At 47.0% G+C, this 24,418-nt stretch overlaps 1 protein-coding gene across 1 annotated transcript; it reads right to left on the reverse strand.

Annotated features, from left to right (window-relative positions):
- Positions 1-1,610: 1,610 nt before the first annotated feature.
- Positions 1,611-6,865, reverse strand: LOC119444920 (facilitated trehalose transporter Tret1-like). Its single transcript, XM_037709258.1, has 3 exons — positions 6,447-6,865; positions 4,317-4,578; positions 1,611-1,952 (listed from the first exon to the last, which is right to left on the reverse strand). The coding sequence occupies exons 1-3, from the start codon at positions 6,863-6,865 to the stop codon at positions 1,611-1,613; spliced, it is 1,023 nt and encodes a 340-aa protein (XP_037565186.1).
- Between the last annotated feature and the right edge of the window lie 17,553 nt (positions 6,866-24,418).

A 24,418-nucleotide genomic window follows, 5' to 3' on the forward strand; every position in this document is an offset into this window, starting at 1 on the left:
TAACGAAATGTGTCTTCATTCAACCTCAACGTTCGATAAATACAATCCTAAACAAGCAATCAAATCACATATGCATCGCATCGGATCGGATCGCTCAGCATTTCTTGGGTTCGTTGCATGGTAGATGGCTTTGGACTTTGGCACAGTTTGCATGGGAGAAACCTTCACGTTAAACGATCTTTCTTTAAGGAAGGGGTTCTGATTTTTTACAGCGTAAGCTGTTATGGGCTCATTCTAATAGCCGTTTCGGTTTGCGTTTTGTCCGCCGCCGCCGCTGCGTAACTGCTATCGCCCGAAATGCGAAGAAAAGTACCTGGTCTCCGCCGGGATTGAGCCCAGGCCCGCTGCGTGGGAGTCGGATACTTTACCACTGAGACACGCAAGCGCTTGCTATCAGCGTCAGAAAAAGGCCCTATATCCTCCTGAGACCCGAACACAGCTGTTGGATATAATCGTTCTTCAAGGTGGCTTTTATTGTTTGCTGTTATGTTATGAACTTGAAAACCAATTTTTAAAATTTAGATACCGCGGTTAGATGCCAAAAACTGCGTCTCCATGCACGTGAAGAAAATGACAATGTCCATCATCTCCTCATGTTTTCTATGGTAAAAACTGCATTTCATTGCTAAAGGCAGAGATGAAGATGGAACTACGTGTAGTACAATGCCATGTTGCTGTCGCGTCCGGTATTTTCACGTAATCTCAGTGATTTCGAAACACACCTCAAGGCTGCTTTCGGCCATCTGGTACAACACAGAGGTCTGTATCAATTGATTGTCAAATTCCTCGAAAGTGGACGACAAGAATATGAGTAAATCTCTTCTTAACAGTAACACATGCACCGTACTTCATACCCAGAATGAATATCTTGCGTTATCGCTTCCGAGTGAATAAAAAAAAATGTTAAAGGCAATGTGCAATGTATTGTACAAGGGGTCTTAGGAGGATAAACGCGCCCTAGGCAGGCGCACAGGCGCAGATGACGTGAGCCTCCGCCAGTATGGTGGTGCCATCTAGTTAAGGCGCCTGCAAACGCCGCGCGCGCAGGCGCAGACAACGAGATGCTATTCAGATGAGGTGCGCAATAAACGCGACGCCGATGTGAGATGTGCGCCACGTATTCTCGGTACCTCTTCGGTACACGTTATGGCATCTCCTCGCAAGGTACGAACCGCTGCTGAATAAGCGAATCGTAGAGCTACGTGCGCGGCTACAACCAAGCATCATCGGGCTCAGCAAACTGCTGTGCAGAGAGCATTACAAACCGCAGCTCACCGTCGACGCCGGGCGGGCAGTTGAGATCACTCTCGTCAAAACGAGGCGAAGAGACTGCCGCGAAGACCCTTTTGTGCGTGGTGCCGAAATTGCTACTCTTCAGCCACTCCAAAAGCTTACGCTGTGACTGTGCTGCGTGTGCCGCGCAGGCCTGTGACTTTGTTCTTTAATAATTCTAATGCACATTACGGACATTACCTCTATACCGTTGTCTTTGGCATAGAGGCAACCTATTACACTGGTGGTGGTAGCATTAACGTATCTTGCTTCGCCCTCTTTACCATCCGCCTAAACCTGCATGTACCTTTCACCACAAATCTTGCCGCCTGCTTTCATTATTTTCCGTTTCCTGGTTCCGACACCCTTTCGTGGAGCTCTGAATGGGACCCTTTTGTCAGTGCCACGTCATTGTTCGAGAGCGCTGTGCGAGTGCTTGCCTCGTACTCGGCGTCCGCCTCGAGGTTGCTGCCTCGGAGGATCCTCAGCGCCTTATGCGCGTCCTCGTACTGCGCGTTCTCGTACAGCCAGCGAGGGGACTCGACGGTCATCCAGAGCAGCAGGAGCGCCATCGCCGGTGGCATCGCGCACCACAGGGCCATCTGCGACCAGTTCGCGAACTTGCCCAAGACGTACATGATGAGCACTCCTGCAGCCACGCCCGTCTGGTAGGCGCCGCACTGCGGGGAATAAAGAGGCCTGCAGTTTACAGCCTTCATAACGTGCGTCCATATATAGGCAATCACGCGTTTGCGATTCTATACACACCAACGTTGAACAGAATAGCGAGCAGACAAAAAAAAAAAAATAAAAACTAAGAAAGTCGCAGTTTTGCCAGAACGGCGAAACATCGATTGCGATAGCAAATTAACAAAGCCATACGAAGCAAGGATAGTACTTTTATCGCCCGTATCAACTTGTAAACATTCGCTTGATAACTAAATTACCACGCATGGTGTCAGCGCGCACAGCAAACATGAACACATCACACTTGATGACCACGGGCACTCGCTGTTGAAAGGCTGGTGTGAGGAAACGCGGCAGCAGCAGCGAGCGAAGTGACTTGGTGTTGGATATCGCTTCAACGCAAACTGAGCGGCGAGAACACGCCGAACGCAGAAAGCTGCGAGCCGCTGACGCACCTAGATTCTGCGCCAACGCAGATAGCTCTCAAGCCACATACGCAGTTGCAGCCGGAGTAGAACGCCGCCCCACCCTCCCTCCCCTCCCCTCCGACGGTGCCCCCTGGTGCCTAGCAAGCGACGGAAGACCGCGCATCTCCTGCACGCTTTCGTCCCTTTCGCGCGGGCGAGAATGAGCCGCGACCATCGGCTCCCCTCGCGCGCTCCCCTTCGCGCTACAGCATAGGGCGGGCGGAGACGGTGTTATCGCCCTTGGACTTTATACGGAACCTCACGGTGACGCCGATGGCGATGACAGAAATGCGACTAGAGTGTCCATATAATTGCCATCACAATAAAAAACTAATTATAGAATGTTATACAATGATATACAATGATATACAGTTGGAAGTCGGAGCACTGGATCAGTACGTGCCCTGTTGAGAGAGTGGCAGTGTGCTTGTCTTTGTGTTAACTTAATATATTAGAATTACGAACAAGGTTTACTACAAAGGATCTACATCATAAGAAATTATCAAATATCCAAGAAACTTAGCTTCTATTTTGAGTTTGTTCTTCCTACATGCTGGAGCGTTTCCGTGCCCTGCTCCTCCGAAATGAGATTATTTGCTTTAGTAGGAAATTATTTTTTATCAACCTGCTATATGTTGTGCACCTGAGTGTTCAGGAAGCCTGAAATGACTGAAAGCAATAAACTGCGTCACCCTCCGCGTTGGCTGAGCCGACGGAAAGTTGTGCTACGGAAAATAATGAAATGACCCTAATGGGCCCACTGCAATCAAGTAAGGTGCAGAACTTGAAAACACCTGCTTCTAAGAAATAAAGCGAACGTAAGATGATCGAAATTAACGCTATTTAATCCACAGCGATGTATTCAAAATCCTTAGTCGCGCTTCGGGACCTAAACCATAGGTGATTGCGCAGAAATTTCACTACACAGAACCCACGATTAAAATGTTTATGATTGAGTCGCGGCGTCCGCATTGGGATATGTTTGACATTGTCGGCAGATTGTCAACACAAATGTCGTAGATGGACTCGCTTTCCTTCTTATTTTTCTGCACGTAATGTCTGCACGTAATTAACAGCTATCCTATGCGAAATTCTTTACAATAACCATGAGTAGACTACACAAGAATGCATAGAGCACGGCCAAATACATTATGGGACGTCATAGGTGGACCGCGATGCCAATAGCTGGATTGCTGTCAATGTTTACGAACGAAACCCGCAGACATCTACTATTTCGCCCCCGTAAATATACAAGGTTAAAGAGGTGATAGAAGACCCTGTTATTGTGCAAATGCAGGAGCACGTGGCGGAAGGGTGAATACACAAGGAGGTTTAAAAAGATGGTAAGGCACCAAGGATGTTTCTTAGACCTCTTTGGGAACGCACTGCTTCTGGAATTTGTCTAGCGCTGATTGAAAATCCCGCAGAGATATAACTTCCGATATCGGCTGCGATTGTGCGTTACAGGGACGCCATATTGAGCCTGGAAATTTCTCGAGCTGTAAGTGCTGTAGGTATGGTAGCAGACGACGCAGTGTGTCAGTGAAAACGGTGTGTTGGCGCTGTTTTAAGAAACAGCTTGGAAGCTCCTAAGGTCACACTCTTCTGGCGTTTAGTACGAATGTACCACTACAATTTGCAGCACATCAAGGCCACATAAGAATCTGTATGAAAATGCTACAGGCACGAGAATGTATAACTTTTTTGATATGGGCTAAGGGCATAACTTACAACTGCACCGTTATAGCTGCAAACTCTTCTTTCTGCAGTCTATTGCCAAATACAGATGTAAGTCTATAGACATTCTGACATAGACTGACCAATCAAATGCTTTGAGATGCTTAAGTGGCCCAACCAACAACCCGAGCGCCATGTGGCCCACTCGCTTACCGTCTTCCCACGGTCTTTGGCGGGGGCTGCCTCGGAGATGTAGGCGGGCACCACGAGCGACACGACACCGGTGCACAGTCCTCCGAGCACCCTAGCCGCGAGCAGGTGGAAGGAGTCGGCAGAGGCAGCGGCCATTACCAACCAAGAGGCCAGCGAGCCGAGGCAGCCCACCGCCAGCATCCTGCGCCGGCCCAGCCAGTGTACCACGAAGCAGGCGCAGAGTGATCCGAACACGGCGCCCAGCAGGAGAAGCGAGTCGAACCTGAGTGAGAGAGGAATTTTATGATACGGATAGATAATATGTAGGCCGGAGACGCTCGTATCTGGTCTGCTACACCGCCGTCGAGACAAATGGTTACAGAGTTAGGGGGAACTGAAGAGAGGAATATGACCCGATGACGGAGTACTGACAATGTATGCTAGTGATCAGTCCAATGTATACAGTAACACACCTTGTGTTTTTCTTACATATCCACAATACGCGTTGTCGTCAGGTTATGGAAGAACACTTACCAAAAATTGCCGCGTCAATATGCGCAGTACGCTAATCAGGCAGATGAGCCCTTTATACTATGACAAAGAAGTCCGACAAGGCTGTGGAGGACACGAGTGACGCTGACGCAACAACGTAGGCTTAGCCAGTCACACCAGGAACAGCGTCTAGCCCGAGCCCCACTTGCGTATAGCGCTGGCTATCCGGCTGCGGAGCTCTGCACGGTGCTCTTCTTCCTTACAACTTCCCCCCTCGCTGAAGACGGAGCCACACAGGAGGCCTAAGGCGTCGTGAGGACAAAGGGCTCGTGATACGGCTTGATGTGATCTACCTGCACAGTTTCGCGGCCTCGGCGACGCAGGTCCGTAGGGGGCGTGAGAGGTTCGATGAAGTAGTTTACCGGAGAAGTTTGCTGTAGGACCCGGTAGGGTCCATGGTATCTGGAGACAAACTTGAAGGAGACACGTGAGAGAGAGAGTGAGAGAATAAACTTTAATCAAAAGAACACGCGAGCGTCGGTAGCTCCTCCGCTCTGCAGTGGGTGTCCCCCTCAGTCCAGGAGTCCAGCGGCCTTAGCTGCCCTTCTCGCTCGGCTGACCAGGTTGAGCTGGTCCGTCGAGTCGGAGCTGGACAGCGCTGCCTCCCATTGCCGTGTGGTGGGGTGTGTTATGGGTGTGAGCTGTGGTGTGTTTGCGCAATGTCGAAGTAGGAGGCACCCACAACCAAACGAGAGTGTTCAGCGCAAACTAGTGGTGGGGGCCTGTCGTCTTGACGAAATTTCTGTAGCGCTTGTTCTTGCGTTGTAAGTGAGCGTGCTAGTTGCCGACATTCTTCTGCATACCGGGTGGCTTCGGAAAGCGGTGTACCCTCTGATCGGTCGGGAAGGTAAGTAAGAATAGTGTCAATGGGAGATGACGGTTCTCAGCCATATAGCAGAAAGAAGGGAGAAAATGCCTATCGTTGCCTTATTGTAGGCTAACGTGACATAGTGCAGGATGAGGTCCCAGTTGGTGTGGTTGGAGGCGACACACATCGAAAGCATGTCGCCAAGAGTTCGGTTAAAGCGCTCTGTCAAGCCGTTTGTTTGCGGGAGATATGCGGTGGTACAGCGATGAATAACGCGGCATCCAGTGAGAAGTTCTTGAATGACATCGGCAAGAAAGATGCGGCCTTGGTTGCTCAGGAGTTCTTCACGGGGAGCGCCGTGACGTAGAACGAAGCGTCTAAGCTTAAAAAATAGTGTTACCATCCCAAGATCGTTAAACAAAAAAGCATTAATGTAATGCACTTCACAACTGTATGTTCTGTTAACCTAGGGTTCTTTTGAGCGATCAAATCCTTGGCTGCTTTATGCGTTCGCTGAAGAACTGGTACTTCTATTCAGCATCCGCTGCTCTCCTGCAGCAAAGTAATTCGGAAGGGTCCAAATTTGTGTCGGTCTCTCCCCTGATGATCCGACATATTCGACCAGAAACGAATATTCGACAACATCGACGAGTTAATTCTTCATTCAAATACAATTAGAATGACAAGGGCTATTCAATTTGTACACGGACTATCGAACATTCGCACGACCCTTAGACGTTGCTCTCACGTTTTCATGGTTTATGAGCGGCGTACATAGAAGCGCGTGTTACCAGAAGATTTCCTTGTCGCTGATGTGGAAGTACTCCGTCGTATTGTCCCTGACGCGCACGAGGCTGCGGGCAGCCGGCAGTGAGTACCCCACGGAAGAGCCCACGCTCAGCGAACCGGCCCACGGGGCAGCGATCGAGGCGAGTCGCTTGGCGTCCGAGGACCCCCGGCTCTGCTGCACCGTCGGCAAATGTTCGGCCCGGCTGCGCGACTGGGACCAACGCAGCGACGTATCCGGGCTGTGTTTCACCGCGGGAGCGTGGCCCTGCGCCGACGCTGCCGACGTTTTGCGGGAATCGGTGGTGAACGCCGCCGACACGGCACGCGTGTCGGTCGCCGCCCCAACTGTCGTCCACAGGCTCGTGGTCGGGTTGACCGCCGCGCTTGAGGACTGCTGCAACGAGGGAGCCGTCCGTGTCATCTCTCGGCGTCTTCTTTCTCTTCTTCTTCTCGCGAGCGGTTAGCACGCGCCACTGAAGCACGTTCACCGTGGCACGAAGTGCACATCAAGACGCCTAGTGGATGCCGTCTGCAAATGCACAAATTTAGTTCTGACGTGAAGCGAGACAGCTGACAGACATTAAACTTTAGTGTCGGACGCGGGTGACAAAAAAAAAGTCAGTTTTCATCTAATTCACTGCTTTCGAAGACCGTCTGGCTTTTTTCAAAAAGTAAATAGCCATCGCACGCAGGCCTCCTTTTATACGGGAGAAGATTCGCCGCAAGCTGCAATACGCAAGGTCCAGAGCTTCTGCGTAATGTTTTGGCATACTGCACGAGAAAAAAAAATATAACAGTTAGGTTATAACGTGCCAAAGAAAAACAGGTGCTTTGAGAGAAACCCAGTAGCGGAGAATTGAATAGTTTTGAAACCCTAGGACGCCACATTTGCACGCGAAGCTAGGTGCGCGAGCGATTTTCTATTTAACCTCGATCGGGAATCCAATCTGCGGATTCACGCTCTTATGCACGCCGATCCAGAGCAGCTGTTTATGGAAGGACGACAATGATGATGATGACTGCAATGAAAATACGAAAGAAGTCCAGTGCTCTTAAACTTAGCCTCTGTAGGCATAATTTTCACATATGTGTTCTGCACACACACAGAAGTATACTACTCCCTTTAACGCCGCCACAGTGAACTTGTGTGTTGTGGGCAATTGTAGTAAGGGTATCTGCCTATGAACTTTCAGAACTGCCGTCACGCTGCGTTGTAGAGTGCAAAGCCCGTAGTAATCCCCAGATTAACCCCCTCTCCTTCTACATCCACCTTTTCTCAAGCTCTCCACTTATGTGGATGCCATTTTAGCGCAAACAAGACATGCACAATTAAAGTTCACAGGACCACATGCCATGGGCGCTGCACTCGCAAGTGATTTATTACAGTCCCCTAGACGACCAGCAGAAAACGTGCAATAGTTTTACACTTTATGCGGGAGACAGAGCTTCATAATGAAGTGTTACCTTTTCGTTTCGATGCCGTAGGGCAAAGTAACGCAATAATAATAATAATAAAAAAAACAGAACATGCGCACACTGTCATTACGGGAAAAAAAGAAATAAATTAATTAAATAAAATAAAAACCACAACATTTCACTCTCAACCACATATCACTTCTAGCTGATGTTATCCGTCCTTCTTTTGCTTATAAAAGTCAGTTGTGAGTGAGCACCCGTTGCGTCCGATCCTGTGTTCGTTGCATCTGTTTTAGTAGCACTACAATAGTTTAAGCAAGTATCAGCCAACTATACCAAAAACTAGGTATTTTGAGTTTCTTCTCTCTCTCTCCCGCCACATTAGACGCAAAATCACCTCACTTCTGGAAGCTGAAATCATCATCATTGGTAAGTCAGCAATCACTAAGAAAATAGATTTGCCCATCTTTAGGAATGCAGGCCAGATACATCGGCTCAACCGAATAGCAGAGAATAAACAGAACATTATAAGCATAATACGTATAACTCGTTTCATTCTGTTGCTGTGGAAATGATACTCTGAAAAAAAAAAATAAAAGAACGCTAGAATCCGTTCTTACCTTGTTATTACGAAGTCGCTGATGTCGGTATTTCAAGTTAGCCTACCGTGTTTAATTTTTCACACTTCATATTCGAACTAGGTTCAGTTGATTTTTGATGACACTTTTCAGCGCCCCGAAATATCTCTGCCTGCGCGTGTTCTTCAATGTTTCTGTCGAGATTATGCAGTTCAATAGGTGACCCGTAATCGAACGAGGGATTCTGGGATGCGCAGTCTGCTGGCGGCTTCCAGTTCGAGGCAGCGCAGCCGCCGCCACCGCTTCGCCGTTGAAGCTTATTGATGCGCTTGCAGACCGGCTCTGTCACACTCGAAGATTACCCGGTTGCAGGTGCCTAGCAAAACCATGATCGGCTGTTCAGCCGTTGGTTGCTCAAATTCAAACGTTAAAGGTAAACGCATATAACTACTGCCTCGCAGCATCCTTTGCTGAGTCAGCTGTGCACAAGCATCAGAGGCATGGCTGTAAAAAGGCGAAACTGTAAAAAGGGAGAGACTATCCGTGTACAAAAAGAAAATAAACGTACAGTGCCACTTATCAGGTGGTGATTAGCTGTGTAAGGGCCGACACGGAATGATTCCCCAAGACATTTCTTTCTCTAACATTGACTCAGGCAACCAGAACTATTTCAGTACTCGCATGTACATATAGATGTTTTATGACACATGGTTTTACGGCGCAAACTTAAGCGGGACACAGCGAGATAGATACATAATACTCGTAACCAACTAGCCCACCTTAGCTCCTTCAACACAGATAAAGATAATGCGCAGCCGTTATATATGTCGGCGATACGGTCATTGTTGAAAAAAAAAAGCGAAAACGTCCAACAAAGTACCTCTTCAAATGAACCTAGAACTCTCGGTCACAATGATGATGATGACTGCAATGAAAATACGAAAGAAGTCCAGTGCTCTTAAACTTAGCCTCTGTAGGCATAATTTTCACATATGTGTTCTGCACACACACAGAAGTATACTACTCCCTTTAACGCCGCCACAGTGAACTTGTGTGTTGTGGGCAATTGTAGTAAGGGTATCTGCCTATGAACTTTCAGAACTGCCGTCACGCTGCGTTGTAGAGTGCAAAGCCCGTAGTAATCCCCAGATTAACCCCCTCTCCTTCTACATCCACCTTTTCTCAAGCTCTCCACTTATGTGGATGCCATTTTAGCGCAAACAAGACATGCACAATTAAAGCCCAAATGAACTTAGTGACTCTCGGTCACTAAGGAAAAATGCATGAATACGAAATACCAATCGAAGATGCAGACGCTGCCTCGTACAGGCAGAAACGTAGCTGAACTTGACAGGTGAAGCATCAAGAGATCCGCGTGACCGAGAAATGCTGTTGACAGAGCGTAAAATGATCAAACATTTTCAGTGCTAGCTGCACCGTTATACCGACGATATCGGTTTTTAGCTACGATCACAAAGCAGCATGCATTTACCAGACTGCTGTAGCCATGGCCTCAGCACCCGATTTCCTAAATAATGCTTCTATATGCTTGATAAATTATCGATGAAGATAACTTCGTCACTTGTCTGACTGACCCGCAGGCAGAGCAGTCAGTGACGGTGCGTCCAAGCAGCGGCAAGTGTCGTAGAGCAAAACGTGTCAGAAACAAAAAAGGCGGCCTGAATAGCTTATCCTTGCCTTTCTTGGCTTGTCATCGTCGCGCCCAGAGTGGACTGAAACCTAGAGATCAGCTTCGTAAATGGTACGACATTGCTGGTCGACAAAGAGGACGGAAAGATTCGCACGACTGACAGTCAAAACCATGCAGAAAAAACATGTGCGCCGGGCATGCAGCCGCGTCGGGCGCGTCTTCCGTCGAACCAGAAGCTGCCAGCAGACGGCGCGCCCCACAATTCCCTGCGATTGCTCGTTTTACCGGTCATCTATTTCCTCGTCACAGATGCAACTAAAAGTTTAGTGATTACAGTAGCGAGAATTTGTAGCAGCAGATGGATTTCCGTCAAACTTTTAAACTTTGGACCCACATATGGCCGTTCTGGGTGGTGGTATAAGCGAAGTCACAATCCTTCTCGCAACATACGTGCTATGTTTTACGATCACGTCGACTACTCAGTCATCATCGTGCCATACACTGGCTTCATTTTCCGTTCAATTTCTGCGCCACTTTGGCGTACTTTTGCGATAGCCGTTAGTTCTCAGTTGGCCTCGGTAAAAACCTTCACTGATAATTACGATACTTCCTAATGCGCAATTTAAGCGCAGCTCGATCTGTACGTGTTTTCATTTCGCGATATATTGGCTGACGCGGACAATCTATCTCGTGTGGCACGTTGCAAACCGAGCGAAGTGTGGCACGACTGCCTCGCTAATGGGAGATCGCGAGAGGCAGCGCGTGGGTGACACGTTGGTGCAATTCACAGCAGCCGCCGCAGACAGACCTCCACTCATGCAGCGCTTTGTTTCCATAAAAACGACGCGCGCTACTCTGGTGCCATTTCGTAGCCATCGTCGCCGCAAGCCCTGTCTTGCGCGGCACCACGCTTTTCTTCTCGCGCTTTCGCCATGCTCTCCTCCTCCGCCTTCCTCCTCATGGTTCCGCTGCACCCTCCTCTTCGCGCTCTCTTCGCTATCGCCTTCTTTCATCTCCAGCTGTGCTCCTCGTTCGCTTTCATCCTTCGATGTGCTCGTTCGCTCGGTTACGAGGGACAACGCCGACGCTCACCGCAGGAACGGGTGCCTCAGAGTTGCGCTCTAAAACAACGGGAACATTTTATTGTGGAATGCAAAATCTCAGAGGGCTATTTTTTTTGGAACCGCTATTGGCCAATGCCGACCTGTTCCCTCTGCTATATAAACTGGTTAGCATCACAAGTGCGTTCTCTCCTATGAATGAAGATGATGTCACAGTGTGGCATCATTTGCTTTATCTAGAGACAGGACTTCCGGTCACTTCTGGTGCACAGACACTCTCGGTCACTAAGGAAAAATGCATGAATACGAAATACCAATCGAAGATGCAGACGCTGCATCGTACAGGCAGAAACGTAGCTGAACTTGACAGGTGAAGCATCAAGAGATCCGCGTGCTTGAGTTAACGATGAATACCTCGGTCTGTGCAGCCTGGTTGTTCAGTTCTGCGCAAAAAACAAAAACAGTTCCCAATCTGCACCTGTTCTGGTGTATCACCGAGAATAACCGTGGTGGTCGTTCCCGTAAGGCTAGTTAGTAGTTTGGTCAATTTTAAAACCTCAAAAGCTCTTTCACGCCCAGTTTTAACGCCTTACAATATCAAGGATTGAGACCGGCTCAAAACTGTCTGCCGAGAGGCGATACGACCTATAACGTATGCCACCCCCTCCTAACGTATATTTGTGCCTAATATAATCCACAAACTCCAGCACCAGTATCGTAGTGCTGGTCAAATGGAAAAATCAAGCGATGTGTGTTACCCATACATTCACTGATTATTTCGGTGACGCGTCACATCTGCAGCCGTTGCCTTCACCAAAACATTCTCTGTGGAGGAGGAGTAAAGCCAGCGACTACAGGCCTGTAATGCACCTGCGCCACCCCATCCACTCGGTGGTACCCTCTGGCACCGCTACTTTGAACCGTCAGAAGCTTACTCATTAACCACTGCGCTAACCTGCTTGCTAGTCAAAGTGACCGAGAGGTACGCCATTGCCGCAGCCTCAGCCCACTACTTCCAAAGATACTCATCACCACAAGCTATTCATGTGTGGCAGCTGAGAAGCCGGCCTGGCCATGGATGGTGGCGCGTCAAGCACGGCTGGGGAATTGATGAATATCGCGACGGTGAAGCCGGGCGCCGAGCGCGTTCCCCTCCCCATGCCTAGCGAACTTCCTTTTCGTTGCCACTACATTAACGGCGGCGTTACAGGGGCCTTCGCCTAGCGCGAACTGACAGTTCGTGTAAAAGTAAAGGTGCGGAAAATAAGATGTATATACATGCGGGCACACGGAAGATATATAGAAAAGAGTACGGCGTTAGGGAGCTATGCAATGCAGCTATGTAGTTTGACATTCCAGGGGTGAGGAGTCAGTATACGATCGAGGTCAAAGTGGTGGAGGCTGAGGATGTGTGGTATTCAAATGCTCCAGTGGTCTGGCTTGGAAGTGCGGCAACGGACGAGGTCCTCACGGGCGTGGGATACTGTATGTGAAGTCGCTGGCTCCCGTGTTTCAGAGAGCTCAAGGAAGATGGATGTTGCACTATGTGCAGCTATCACAGACTTCCAGTATCCAAGCAGGCAATACGTACCTGTTTCTTTAACCCGGAGAAGGCAGGCTGGCCGTAGGTTGCTGCGGGTGGTAACGTCGCTGTGACGGAATCCGGCTTGCTCAAAACATGTAACCATGCCGCCGTGGTCGGAACTTTAGTTGCGCTTGGTAAGAAGTGCTCGACGGCGCAATTGCTTCCCAGGTGCGTGACAGCAGCGTCTACTCGGGCGCCTGCTAATGCAGTGGCACAGCCGACGAGACTGAAGGAACGGGGGCCGCGGGACCTTTGTCTGCGGTAGGCAAGAGGCTTTCCATCGCCAGTTGCGCGAGCCGAGGATGCAGCTTTTGGATGAACCGTCAAGCCAGTGTATTGGGGGCGCGTGAACCAAGACAGCTCCGGTGCACTGTGAGTGGGGATCAGAAGGCAAGGGTGCCACGGGAAGGACACTGGCTTAGCGAGGAAGTGCAGTGCGCGTGATAGCCGACGCACCAGTCTCACCATTGTGTTGCCGCGGAATGTCGCTGAAAACAGACGCACCGGTATGCATATTTACATCCGCAAAGGCACTGATAATGGCTGTACTATCTCCAGGACTTGGACCGGGGATACCAGGCGATTCGAGTGGAGCGTTCACCGACGCGGTGGTATGCGCTGGCGTGGATACCAAGTGGTCGTCGCTGAGAAGTAGCAGGCTCACTGGTTGTGAATTTGATGTGGCCATCATCGTGGCGAGAGATTGTTTGTCATCGATGAAATGACGTGACGCGGAAGACGCAGTTGTCGTGCCGGCGCCTGAGCGTGGTTCCAGTGGCACAGTTCTCACCAGACGCCGATGGCGAAGAGGGACGACATAAGTTGAGTGGCTCCTTCAGAAGCACCAGCCGTTGAAGGAGACTGTGGCGTGCTGCGTGGTCGAGGATCATCTGGTACGCCTGAATTGTTCGAAGAAGGTGCAACCATGGTGGAACTAAACATTATTTGAATCTATGCCCTGAGATTATATTAAATCTCAAGATGTTGAAGTGACGAAAGGCAATTAGTGCCTGACAGAAGTCTGACGCCCCACAGTAGCAGCAATGCAGCCCATATAAGAATATAAATTTGCGAAAATTTTCATAATTCAACAAATGATGCTATTGTTGTATAAGTCAATAAAGCACAAATGTATCGCTGGTCAAGGCAATAAAATGTGGGCAGCTTTCACTAGTGGTGCAAGGCTGGAGTAAACAGCTGAGCTGGTGATGGACCTAGCTTCTTCCAGGTTTTACTAGGCTTGGATAAGTTTTTCTAGGGAATGCTATGTGCTGCTAGGCACGGTATTCTGAATCGGCTCGCCGCCGACGGACGCACAGATTCGCTCTTGGCCGCGCGGCTTCTTCTTCGGGTGTCCGGATCTTCTTTGGTCGTCCCATGTCAAGGCTGCATGTACTCGCCACAGAGTCAGCGAGAGTTCTGCCGCCGTCGCGGTGGTTCCGAGCTTTATCTCCCTGGTGACGTCACGGCCAAGCTGCGTCTCCACACTTGCCCGGGCGTGGCTGGTCGAAACCTGCCAAGCCGCCGCCAGAGGCGCCGGCTGCAGTCACGGACACCGCGCGCATTCGGCTGAACTCGGGGAAACGCGGACGGCGTCGGCAGCAGCTCTGCTCGTTGGCTCGTTGGGGCTGCTACAATTTCTTTCTCTCTCTCTCGCTCTAACTTTCTTATTCGCTTTCCCGAGCATAGCGCGCGGTGCGCGCATGTTCTCCTTCCCTCTCCTTAACGTCCCATGTCAAGGCAAAATGTGCATGGTAAGGAGAGGAGGCGCAGAACACGCCGCTCCGCGAGGTGGTTGCTAGGCAACGCGCGGTGACGTAATCGCCAGGCGCAGTTTTTTGTTCGCGCTACGCGGCCTAACCAAGAGCTTAAACAGCTCCGCTGTCAATACTGTCGAGGTTATACACAACCATTACAACAGTAAACACAAAAGACTTACAATATTCACAAGAAAACAAAAAGCGTCAGCAGATATTTGCGACCTTGCAGATTTACAAGCGAATTTCCAATGCAGCTGTTCTTTCGAGCAGTTGAAATAAGAGTTTATTTTCCTGTAATTACACCTGATAAAGGTTGCCCTATATGACGGTTCCGTTTGAAATCTTGCCCGCGTGTAACGCTTACGAGTACTTATTGTTAGGAATTAAGAATGCCAGTAGTTAATCAACACGCAATTGACTTCACCAGAACATCAGCCAAGCATTCCCTCCTTCTCCCCACCCCGCCTCCCTATTTTTGCTAGATGTGACCTCGGTTTCGTTCCCAGTTCTCCCAGAGCAAAGAGATAAATTGTGCATTGTTCTTAAAACACACTGATAAAGTTCCGGAACGCTTGCATGCGTAATTTACTGCAATGTTGTAATTTGTCTCCTCGCTTTGAACTTAGCCTACACATTACCCATAACGTTCTCTTTATTTACGCCAAATATAACCAAGGTGCCTTCATTAGTTCACCGAGAGCCTCGCAGTAACCAGCTATGAACGTCTTATGACGCATAAAAATAGGTAACAAACGGGGGTACTCTAATTATTTGCAACACTTCTAACTGGGCAAGGAACGTAGACATTTTGTCAGACATAGCAATTACTACGACCAACCCTTCCATTTTCACGAAATATAAACGTGTAACCTACAGCTACGTAGTGGCAACGGGAAGCATAATATAGTGGCCACATCCCAACTTCTAAAACTTGACTACGACACTTTTTTTTCTAAAACCTGTGTTCTATCGAACTCATTTAAAATCGCACAGATATTTTCTTCGCATTCCACCCATTCCCGCTAAATGTGATCTCGGTGGCATTTGTAGTTCTGCCAGGGCAACGGGTTATATTCTGCCCCGTTCGCTAGACACACTCATAACGCTCTAGAGCACACACATACGTAATTTATTACATACGCAATTTATTACCACAGTCTCCTGAATTACGTACCAGCTTAGAACTCTGCCTGCGCACCGCCCATTAATTCGTCCTTATTGTGACCAAACATAAAGAAGCTACCTCGTTTAGTTCACTAAGGACACCAGGCGAAACCAATATACATATCACGCAGTAAGACTCCCATTAAGACCTAATTATTATTAAAATTAATTATTTAATTATTATTTATTTAATTATGTTTATTAAGACAACATTGTTATATTTAATGGTTTATGCCATTGGGTGAACTTTCAAAATAAAAAAGAGCCCCCCCCCCCCCCCCCTTCCCCCGAAACAAATGTTCAATAATTTTTCATAACGCTCCTAACTAAGCCACAAACGTTAACACTTGGCAACACATTACACTTAAGCTGCGCCCATTTCTTCTAATTATAATGCTTGCGAAATGCACAGTTCTCTTGATAATTTTTGAAACATAGCTGATAACGGCAGATTGACGCTTTCGAAGGCTTGCTTAGGATATTGTTTTTTGTTTCATTTCAAAAGTTTTCCCCGAAGGCTGTATTTGATCAACACGCATTTAACATCGCACACTAACTTGGTGCAGCGTTCTCCTTACGTTTGCAAAATATTACCTTGATTGTTATTGTAATTATTCCAGGGCACTGGTGTAAGTTTTAAGCTACTCGTTAACACACGACAATAACGCTCCGGTCCCCTTGAATACGTAATATATTTAAAAAGGCGCACTTAGCCCAGCTACTACGAACGTTGCCTAGACATTACCCATACCTAGGTCCTAATTTTTCCCAAATATGAACACGGTGCCTTGTTTAGTAGACGAAAGACTCCGGCGAAACCAACTGCGAGCCTCGTTTGACGACCAAAAATGGGGGGGGGGGGAAACAAGCGTTCAGTAATTATTTATAACGTTACATTTAAAGCAACTACATAAACGTTTCGCAGCGTATTACGCAAAACATTATTCCTATTTCCCCGGAATTTGAAGTTCGTACCTCATGCTAGTTGGTTTAGGAGATTGCAAAACATTTGGAATGATGGCAATATAACACCTTGGAGCGCTGGAATGAGTAACTTTCTACAAATGCTGGAAAGAACCCAAACAGATTAAACATTTATCGCTCATGACTACTAACATGATTCATACTCAACGAAGTACAAAAACCGTGCCTCGTACAGTTTACAGAGGAAACCAGCAAGAGCAACTAAATGCCTTGCATAACGCATAAATGTTCTGAGAAAGCAGGTATATTTTTGTAAAAATTTTCAAGCCATACAAGTAACCTACACATTTCAAGCTATCGGTATATACAGGGTGTTCAAAATTAAGCTTTACGGAATTTTTTAAAATCGCTTGTGGCAGGTAGCATATTTCTTAGCATTGAGCTGGGTTATACGAAGAGGCGGGCATTAGCAGCACGAGAAATGGAAACACATATATAACTAATTAACAAAAATTGACTAATGAACTTCCTAGTTAATTTCTTTACGACACATGTCAAAATTTACGAATTGTAGTCGTTGAGTTTGCAAGACTCATCCACTTGAAATAAATTTCCGGGATGACACTAGCTTCGAAATATTATTTCCCAATGTTTGGGACGAAATACATGGACGTTCCAGTTACTTTTGCGCTTCAATGTACAAAACTGCATTTTGGTAAAAACAATAAGCGGAACAACAGTGCATATTTACGGCGAGTTTCATGGCGCATATCTCCAAGCTGGTGTAATTCTGGAAATTCATTCCAAGTGGATACGCCTGACAAGCTCACCGGCTACAATTCGTAAATGGCAATGTGTCGTAAAGTAATGAACTAAGAAGTTAATTAGATAATTTTTGTTAATTATTTGAATATGTGTTTCGATTGCTCGTGCTACTAATGTCCGCCTCATCGAATAACCCTGCTCAGTGACAAGAATTATGCTACCTGCCAAAGGCGATTTATGAAAATTGCGTAAAACTTAAAAATGAACACCCTGTACATGACATGGATAGATTGCCTAACACGTAGTTGCTAATAACGTGGCAAACCATGTTTATCTCGCCTTACGCTCGTCCACTAGCCATGTAGAGCCGAACAATCGCCATGTCGTGAGCTCCCTTTGAACCGGCGTACAAATCATGTCTTTCCTGCCATACGATCGTCTTCGATGTGGTCGTTGTCGTGTTGCTGTCATCGCACACACGCACGCTACTCACTCCACACACAAAATTACTCAATTTGCACCAACGCATTGGTAACTGTTTGCGGAACCCCACACAATTCGGGCTATCCAAGTACCTGCAAAATGCTTCGCATAACATCGATTCCCGCATTGTCTGAGATCTGCACAATCTAATCTTTATTACTATTTGACACACCTGGAGCACTTTAGAAGATAATATGTTCGTATATGTGCTTTTATGGATTCTGCAATGCAGGATAATATCGCGTCATGTGAAAGAGAGTTAAACAGGTCATTGATGGAAACAGAAAAAAAAGCAGACATACATGATGTTATCACACAAGCTGACAGTCTAGCACATGCACATGACTTCTAACAAGAAATGGAACATCAAGATTTAATCATGTAAGATTTCGTTTTGGTAAAAATGGTGGGAGGGACCTTTACTCTGCCATTATTAATCCAAACGTCATGTGTACATTCTGCTTCAGGACGCTTAAAAAGACGCCAAGAAGATATTTTTGTGATAACAGATGGCTTTCACAACGTGATCAATATTGTCATTCCCACGTAGTTGCTTGGCTTGTCCTTTGATTGTGTTTTAACGCAAACCACGCTGATACCATAAAAAACTCCGAAAAAGCGCGAAATCACATGATCAAGGTATCAACTCCGCAGCTTTGCGGTTTCCAGAATGCATCCGCTACTTATTTAGGAATGCTTCTTTTTATGCAACTTTCTTGCATTGAGATGGCAAACTTTACCTTTAGGAAAAGGCACGTGCATTGGCTCTTGAATCACACTCATAGTGAGAGACATCTTTGCGGCCAAACTGGATAGGTCCTACTCGAATACATTGTAAGGCAATAAGTGAAAAAATTTTCAGATATGTTGAAGACTTAATATTTATTCGCAGTGACGTAAATACCTTCTAGTTTCATGCTTTTAATGTACTTTTATTGTTCTGAACTGCTGTGCTAGAGCATTTCGAGCCACTAGAAGTCACATGTGATTTACCAGATCATGGCGAAATATGGCTTCTTGATGATAATAGCATTTGGTAGATGTATAATCTGTGTAATAAGCCGCCTTGTGTCCTTTAAGTCTGCGCTATCCAAGATTGTGAAGCACTTTGCTAACTTGTGTTTTAATAATGCAGTAAAAATTTGACATCACGAAGAAACGTGTATTCCGGAAGAAATCGGGGTGCTTGACCGAAGCAGGCCGCAAAATGCAACGGCACGTTTTAAATGCTGAAGATCTGTTAAAAAGATTCTGCAGGAGCAGTATGTAAAGCTCAGGCAAACCTCCTCAGGAATGACTAAGGATAGCCGGCATCTCATAGTCGTGCAAGATTTCACATAAACTGAAGAAGGTCACTCAACATGCAAGTGTAAAGACTGTTCTTTGAGCACCAACCTAATTGCTGAGGCTGTGCAGGAAGTGCCGTAAAAATGTGCAAGAAAACTTGAGTACTCCAAAAAAAAAAAAAAAATCAGCCATTCCACTTTGTGACGATGGATGACCTGCGGAGCTGTATGTGAGCTCTATACACGACCGATGATGCGGCATGGGCACATTGATGTTTGTGTAATATCGAATGACGAACCTTTCCAAGAGAAACGCCACGAACCACTTTCCATCTGGCTGAGACACGTCTTTGTTGATATCCCCCACAATTACGATGGGAGTGCAGTCAGTCGGTTGGGGTGATCCAGCCAAAGGCGCATGCGCTTGGCGGTTGCAGCACGATCTCCATCCGTATTACGTGCTGCTCGCCGTCACCGCGCACATTCCGGCTTCTGCTCACGACGGTGTTCTTCATAGGCGCGCTGTTCTTCCGCAATCCTCACCACACGCGGCCTACCCATTACACAGGTGGAAGGCAACGGAGATAAGTTTGCGTGGTTTGCTTATAGAGCCCGTGACATCAAACCGCATTCCATACTAAACAGTGTCTATTCCGGTTTTACTTCTTGTTAGTACGATATTTTTATTGCGATAGGAAATATATGGACACTTCAAACGGATTTCTGCCGTCGCCATCGCCGCCGTGAGGTTGCGTATAAAGCCCAAGGGTGATAAAATCCTCGCCGCGCGCCATATGTGCGAGTGAAAGCGCACGGGGGACGCGCGCTTTCACGGAAAGCGAACGCACGGCGGAGAGCGAACGCCACTTCTTCCGTCGCGCGAAAGCCGTTGGGGTATGGGAGGGAGGGGGGCGACGTTGTGCTGCGGCACCAAATGCGTATCTTGCAACCGGGCGCAAGGGGCACTGGCGACTCAATCTCCCACGCGAAAAGAGGAAACCGGGAAGGCAGCGTGGCAGCTTCTAGTCTGCCAACAACTGCACACTTGTACTTTGCGTCGGTGCAGGCTGTCGCGCGCACCGCATCTTGAAAGCGATCTCCCCACGGCTCTGACCTTTGTATGCGCTGTGCTTTCGCCGCTCAGTTTCGTTGAAGCGATAGACCGCACGAACCTTCGCTCGCTGCTGCGGCCGCGCTTGTGCACGCCAGCGTTTTGATAGTGGTTGTCCGTGGTCATCGAGTGTTTGCTTGTGCGCGCTGATACCACGCTTGTTAATTCAGTTAATAAGCGGATGTGTGCAAGCTCATGCAGCCGATAAAACTATTATCCCTACTCCGTATGGCTCTTTACTAATTTGCTATCGCAATTGATGCTTCCCCTTTCGGGCGAAACTGTTACATTTTTTTTTATCACAATACGTTTGGACCCTTCTCCCAATTAAGCACAGCTGGGGTATACCGGGCCATACGCTTTTATCACCATTTTTATCACCGGGACCAGCCGGACGTGAGCTCTGGGGTGGCCACGATCTTTTTAGGGGCGAAGCTCCTTAGGGTGTGGGTCTGTCCCTCCTCTGTAGTATGTAGTAGTAGTAGTAGTCGTCGTCGTAGTAGGTAGCCACGTCTACATTTTATGAAAAAAAAATTACGAAAGTTGTGTCCGTAGCGCGGAATCGAACCAGGGACCCCTCGCTTCCGAACGCGCGGCGCTAACCAGTACGCCACGAAGCGCACATGGCCACACCCACCACGATGACAATAAGTACCCAACATTAACGAAAGACTGCGCGTTTCTAACGCGTTTGCGCTAGCGCGTTACGGCCCGTGTAAGAAGCTGGTGTAAGACGCTGTGGCCTCTCCGCCTTACCCCCGTATTCATAAACGCTCCTCGACTTAACTTGACTTGCCACCGCCTTGGCAACTGCGTTCGAACGCGCTGCCAAGGCGGTGGCAAGTCAAGTTCAAGTCGAGGAGCGTTTATGAATATGGGTGTTATACTCTCTCAGCAGTCATGTGATGGCGTCGGCAAACGGGGTGCACGTTCCGGCGTGTGTAAACGGCTGCGTAAGACGCTGTTGCCTCTCCCCCTTACTAGAGAGTACTGCACGTTTCTAACGCGTTTGTGCTAGCGTCCCCTTAAGCAGGAGATGGTGCAATTATAATGAAGGGCGCTGTTCTAAATTGGAATGACGTCACATATGGCGCGTGTCATTGGTGGAAGTCAATCGTTCGATTTAGTGCGGCGAGACTGGGCGAATTACACGGAAGATTCACGGTTTACCGATGATTCCCTCCGGAGCTTCGCCCACTCATCATCATTCACCCCGAGGATATGCGGTGTTTTTTGTCTACGCATACAAACCACCAGAACCTAGCGTATAACAGCTCCGCTGTAAAAAAATTCATTGAACGATGGGAATGTATGGTTTCCCTGATTCCCCTATTATGTGACAAGCAACACGTCGGTCTGATTGACCGACGTGGGAACGACAGGCTGAGAGAATAATTGCGATGTAACACGTGTGCACGAAAATTGACTTGCAATTTATTGTTAATCATGCGGTTGTACTTCAGCATTTGATGAGTTTGTCATTTTATATAGGCATCGGGATCTTTATACCTGTGACATCGTTAAGATTGTTAAGATAGCCGCACCGGGTGAGACAATATACAATACAATACAATACAATATAGTTTTATTCGCCCGTTTTTTTTTTTACATGGGTAAGTACCACTTTCACAGCCCTTACTGAGAAAGAGGTCGAGCATTTTCAGAACACGTGCTGACGGTAGCATTCTTTACTGTGTTTGCACAGCGCTGTGGCATTGAACTGCACCGCTGTGTCTGCGTGTGTGTATCGTGCTCATGGATTCAGTCAAGCATAACCAACAAGTTCCCAGAAATAAAACAATAAACTTCAAAATATATGCAGCTGCATTTTATTATTATAACTTATCACGTTTATTATTCAATTTAAATATATTTTCCATGCGTGTTCGTAAACATGTTCACAGACGACTACGTCTTACTTGGGTGCCTTACTTACACAAACTGAAATGACAGCTGGCACGCGTTGCAAAGCACAGATGGCAAAACGCATATTTTTACTCCAATGGGAGCAATATGCACTGGAGTTTCTTGTAGTTATTGACTTTTCGATGTTGCCGTTTGTTGTTTCGGATCGCATGACTGTTGGTACACCTGAACCCCAAGTCCTTTACATAGAAAAAAGAAGATAAAATCGCAGTGTATTGGTGGCCACTTGACACGGTTTTCTGGCATCCACATCAAGCAAATCCGGGGTCTGTTTACTAAAAGGCAAGAAAAACCGCAGAAATTATTAACTTAGCGATCGATTCATGCCTAACACTAAAATCCTTACGTTTTATGGCAGAACAGTAGGTCACAAACTAATAGGTTTCTGGCCAGAGAAGGAAGTAGAGATTTATGATTATGAGAATAAAGATAAATTGCTAAGTTAATATTAGGGGTATATGCCGGGTGTATATACAATGCCATGTAGCTGGAGAGAACCAAGGTAATGGAATACTGTTTGCCGTCGCTTGGAGACACTCACATTATATTTTTGCATTTCGTTTATTTTATAATTAGTCTTTATTAATTAAGGAACTTCTCAAATATTATATTTCGATGAAAATTTTCAGTAAGAAAATTGGTGTGCGCGTCACTTGGTCTAGGTACATGACGCTGCATTGAAAACTGTAATCTGTATGAAAAATTAAACTCAATTTAGCAGTTAGGGGCGTTCCTCAAGTATGAAAGCGTGAACCACAGTGATTTGAAAACACTGTTCTATAAGCCGCACTCTTGCATTGCAACAGTTGTACTATTGATGTGCCGGTCAAAAGAATCTCTACAAGAATGTTCCTTAGTCCAAGAAAACAATTAAAATTTGTAGACACAAGTAAGTGACCAAGTTGAAAATGCAAACACTTAATATTCTTATTGCTTTATGCAGAGCTTGACATGCTTATTATTTAAGTTACAACCTAACTTCGTAATAAAGACAATTCAAGGACAATAATACACGTCATAAACTTATGTAATAGACGCCTACTACGTATCAAACATTTTTCGAACATAACGCATTTGTGTGCTAGTTAATAATAATCAAGTCAACACAATACGAACAGTTCTCGGATTATCTCTCCCCCCCTCGCCCCCCTACACCCATCCTCCTAGCTGAAAACATTAGGCGTGGCCATTACACAAGTTTATGTGACATACAGATGTTTAAAGTTGTGCACAATGCGTGTACATTTCTGAATACACACAGGAATTTTTTATTTTTATAGACAAAACATAACCAGTACCCACACATGCGTATTAACCTGCCTTTCTGTTGTCATTCTGAAGAAAGCGCTATCTTTCTTTTTGGGCGAAGTTACCTCACCATCTTTCGCAGCAATACGAGTGGTAGTCTTCAAATGGAATTCTTGGTGTACGCCCCAATTAGGCTGGCAGTTTCGTTTGAGTGCATCGCGCTAGCCAGCATTCCAGGGTGCCCCTTAAGAGCGCATTCTCCTGGGCTGCTAGTTTCAGCTTCTTGTCGAAGTACGCGATAATATAACTATTCTCAGATCTATTAGTATGCTTTATATTGTAATTCGCCTCAACTATTGGCTGATTCGCATCGCGAACGCGACCCTTCTGTTGTGGCGCAATGAGTCGGCGGCCGGCTCATCGCGATAATGGAAGCGTCGCACGGCGAGCTGCCTTGCAAAGCTCTTTGTTTAATTTCTCGGTTTAATCGCGTTTCTGGCCACGCGACATTTGAACACATAAATGAGATTGTGCGTGTGTACTGCCAGTGCTAGGCCAATGACGCCGTCACTGGAAATAAGCGGTGAAGACGGCGATGACAATGAAGTCGCGTTTTGACTCGGGCCTGGTAACACGGTGGAACGCAAGGTAAAATGAAACGTAGTTCGAGCCGGCAAAGATAAGACGGAGTGATAAAATTAGCCTATAAGTGCGCATGTGTTATGGGGTATGTGCTGTTTACGGTGATAAAAAGTGGTTGCAGTAAATTGGTAAAGGACGTTTGTTGCGCTTGATAAGGGTGGTGATAATAATGATGATGAAAGTAGAATACACTTATAGTTTCAAAGCATGCACGTAAATGTCTATATTTTAAGCTGAACGAAGCCGTTTCTAAGTTTTTTTTTGTTAGAATCAAGCGCCTGCACAAAGAAAGTATCACCTTCCTTGTTTACGCAGTTACACAATGTTGTGAACACGCGAAAGAGGGTCGTAACGGAACAGACGGTAAAATTCAG

Source organism: Dermacentor silvarum, chromosome 3, assembly GCF_013339745.2.
Source record: "Dermacentor silvarum isolate Dsil-2018 chromosome 3, BIME_Dsil_1.4, whole genome shotgun sequence".
In the NCBI taxonomy this organism is placed as follows: Eukaryota; Metazoa; Arthropoda; class Arachnida; order Ixodida; family Ixodidae; genus Dermacentor; species Dermacentor silvarum.

Bases quoted from the DNA above. Each gene is read 5' to 3' on its own strand.
- LOC119444920 (XM_037709258.1), bottom strand. From the start codon at position 6,865: ATGACACGGACGGCTCCCTCGTTGCAGCAGTCCTCAAGCGCGGCGGTC. The intron at 4,579-6,446 runs GTAACACGCGCT...TCTCTCACTCAG, and splicing joins AGCGACAAGGAAATCTTCTG to GTTCGACTCGCTTCTCCTGC. The intron at 1,953-4,316 runs GTAAGCGAGTGG...TATTCCCCGCAG, and splicing joins CCAAAGACCGTGGGAAGACG to TGCGGCGCCTACCAGACGGG.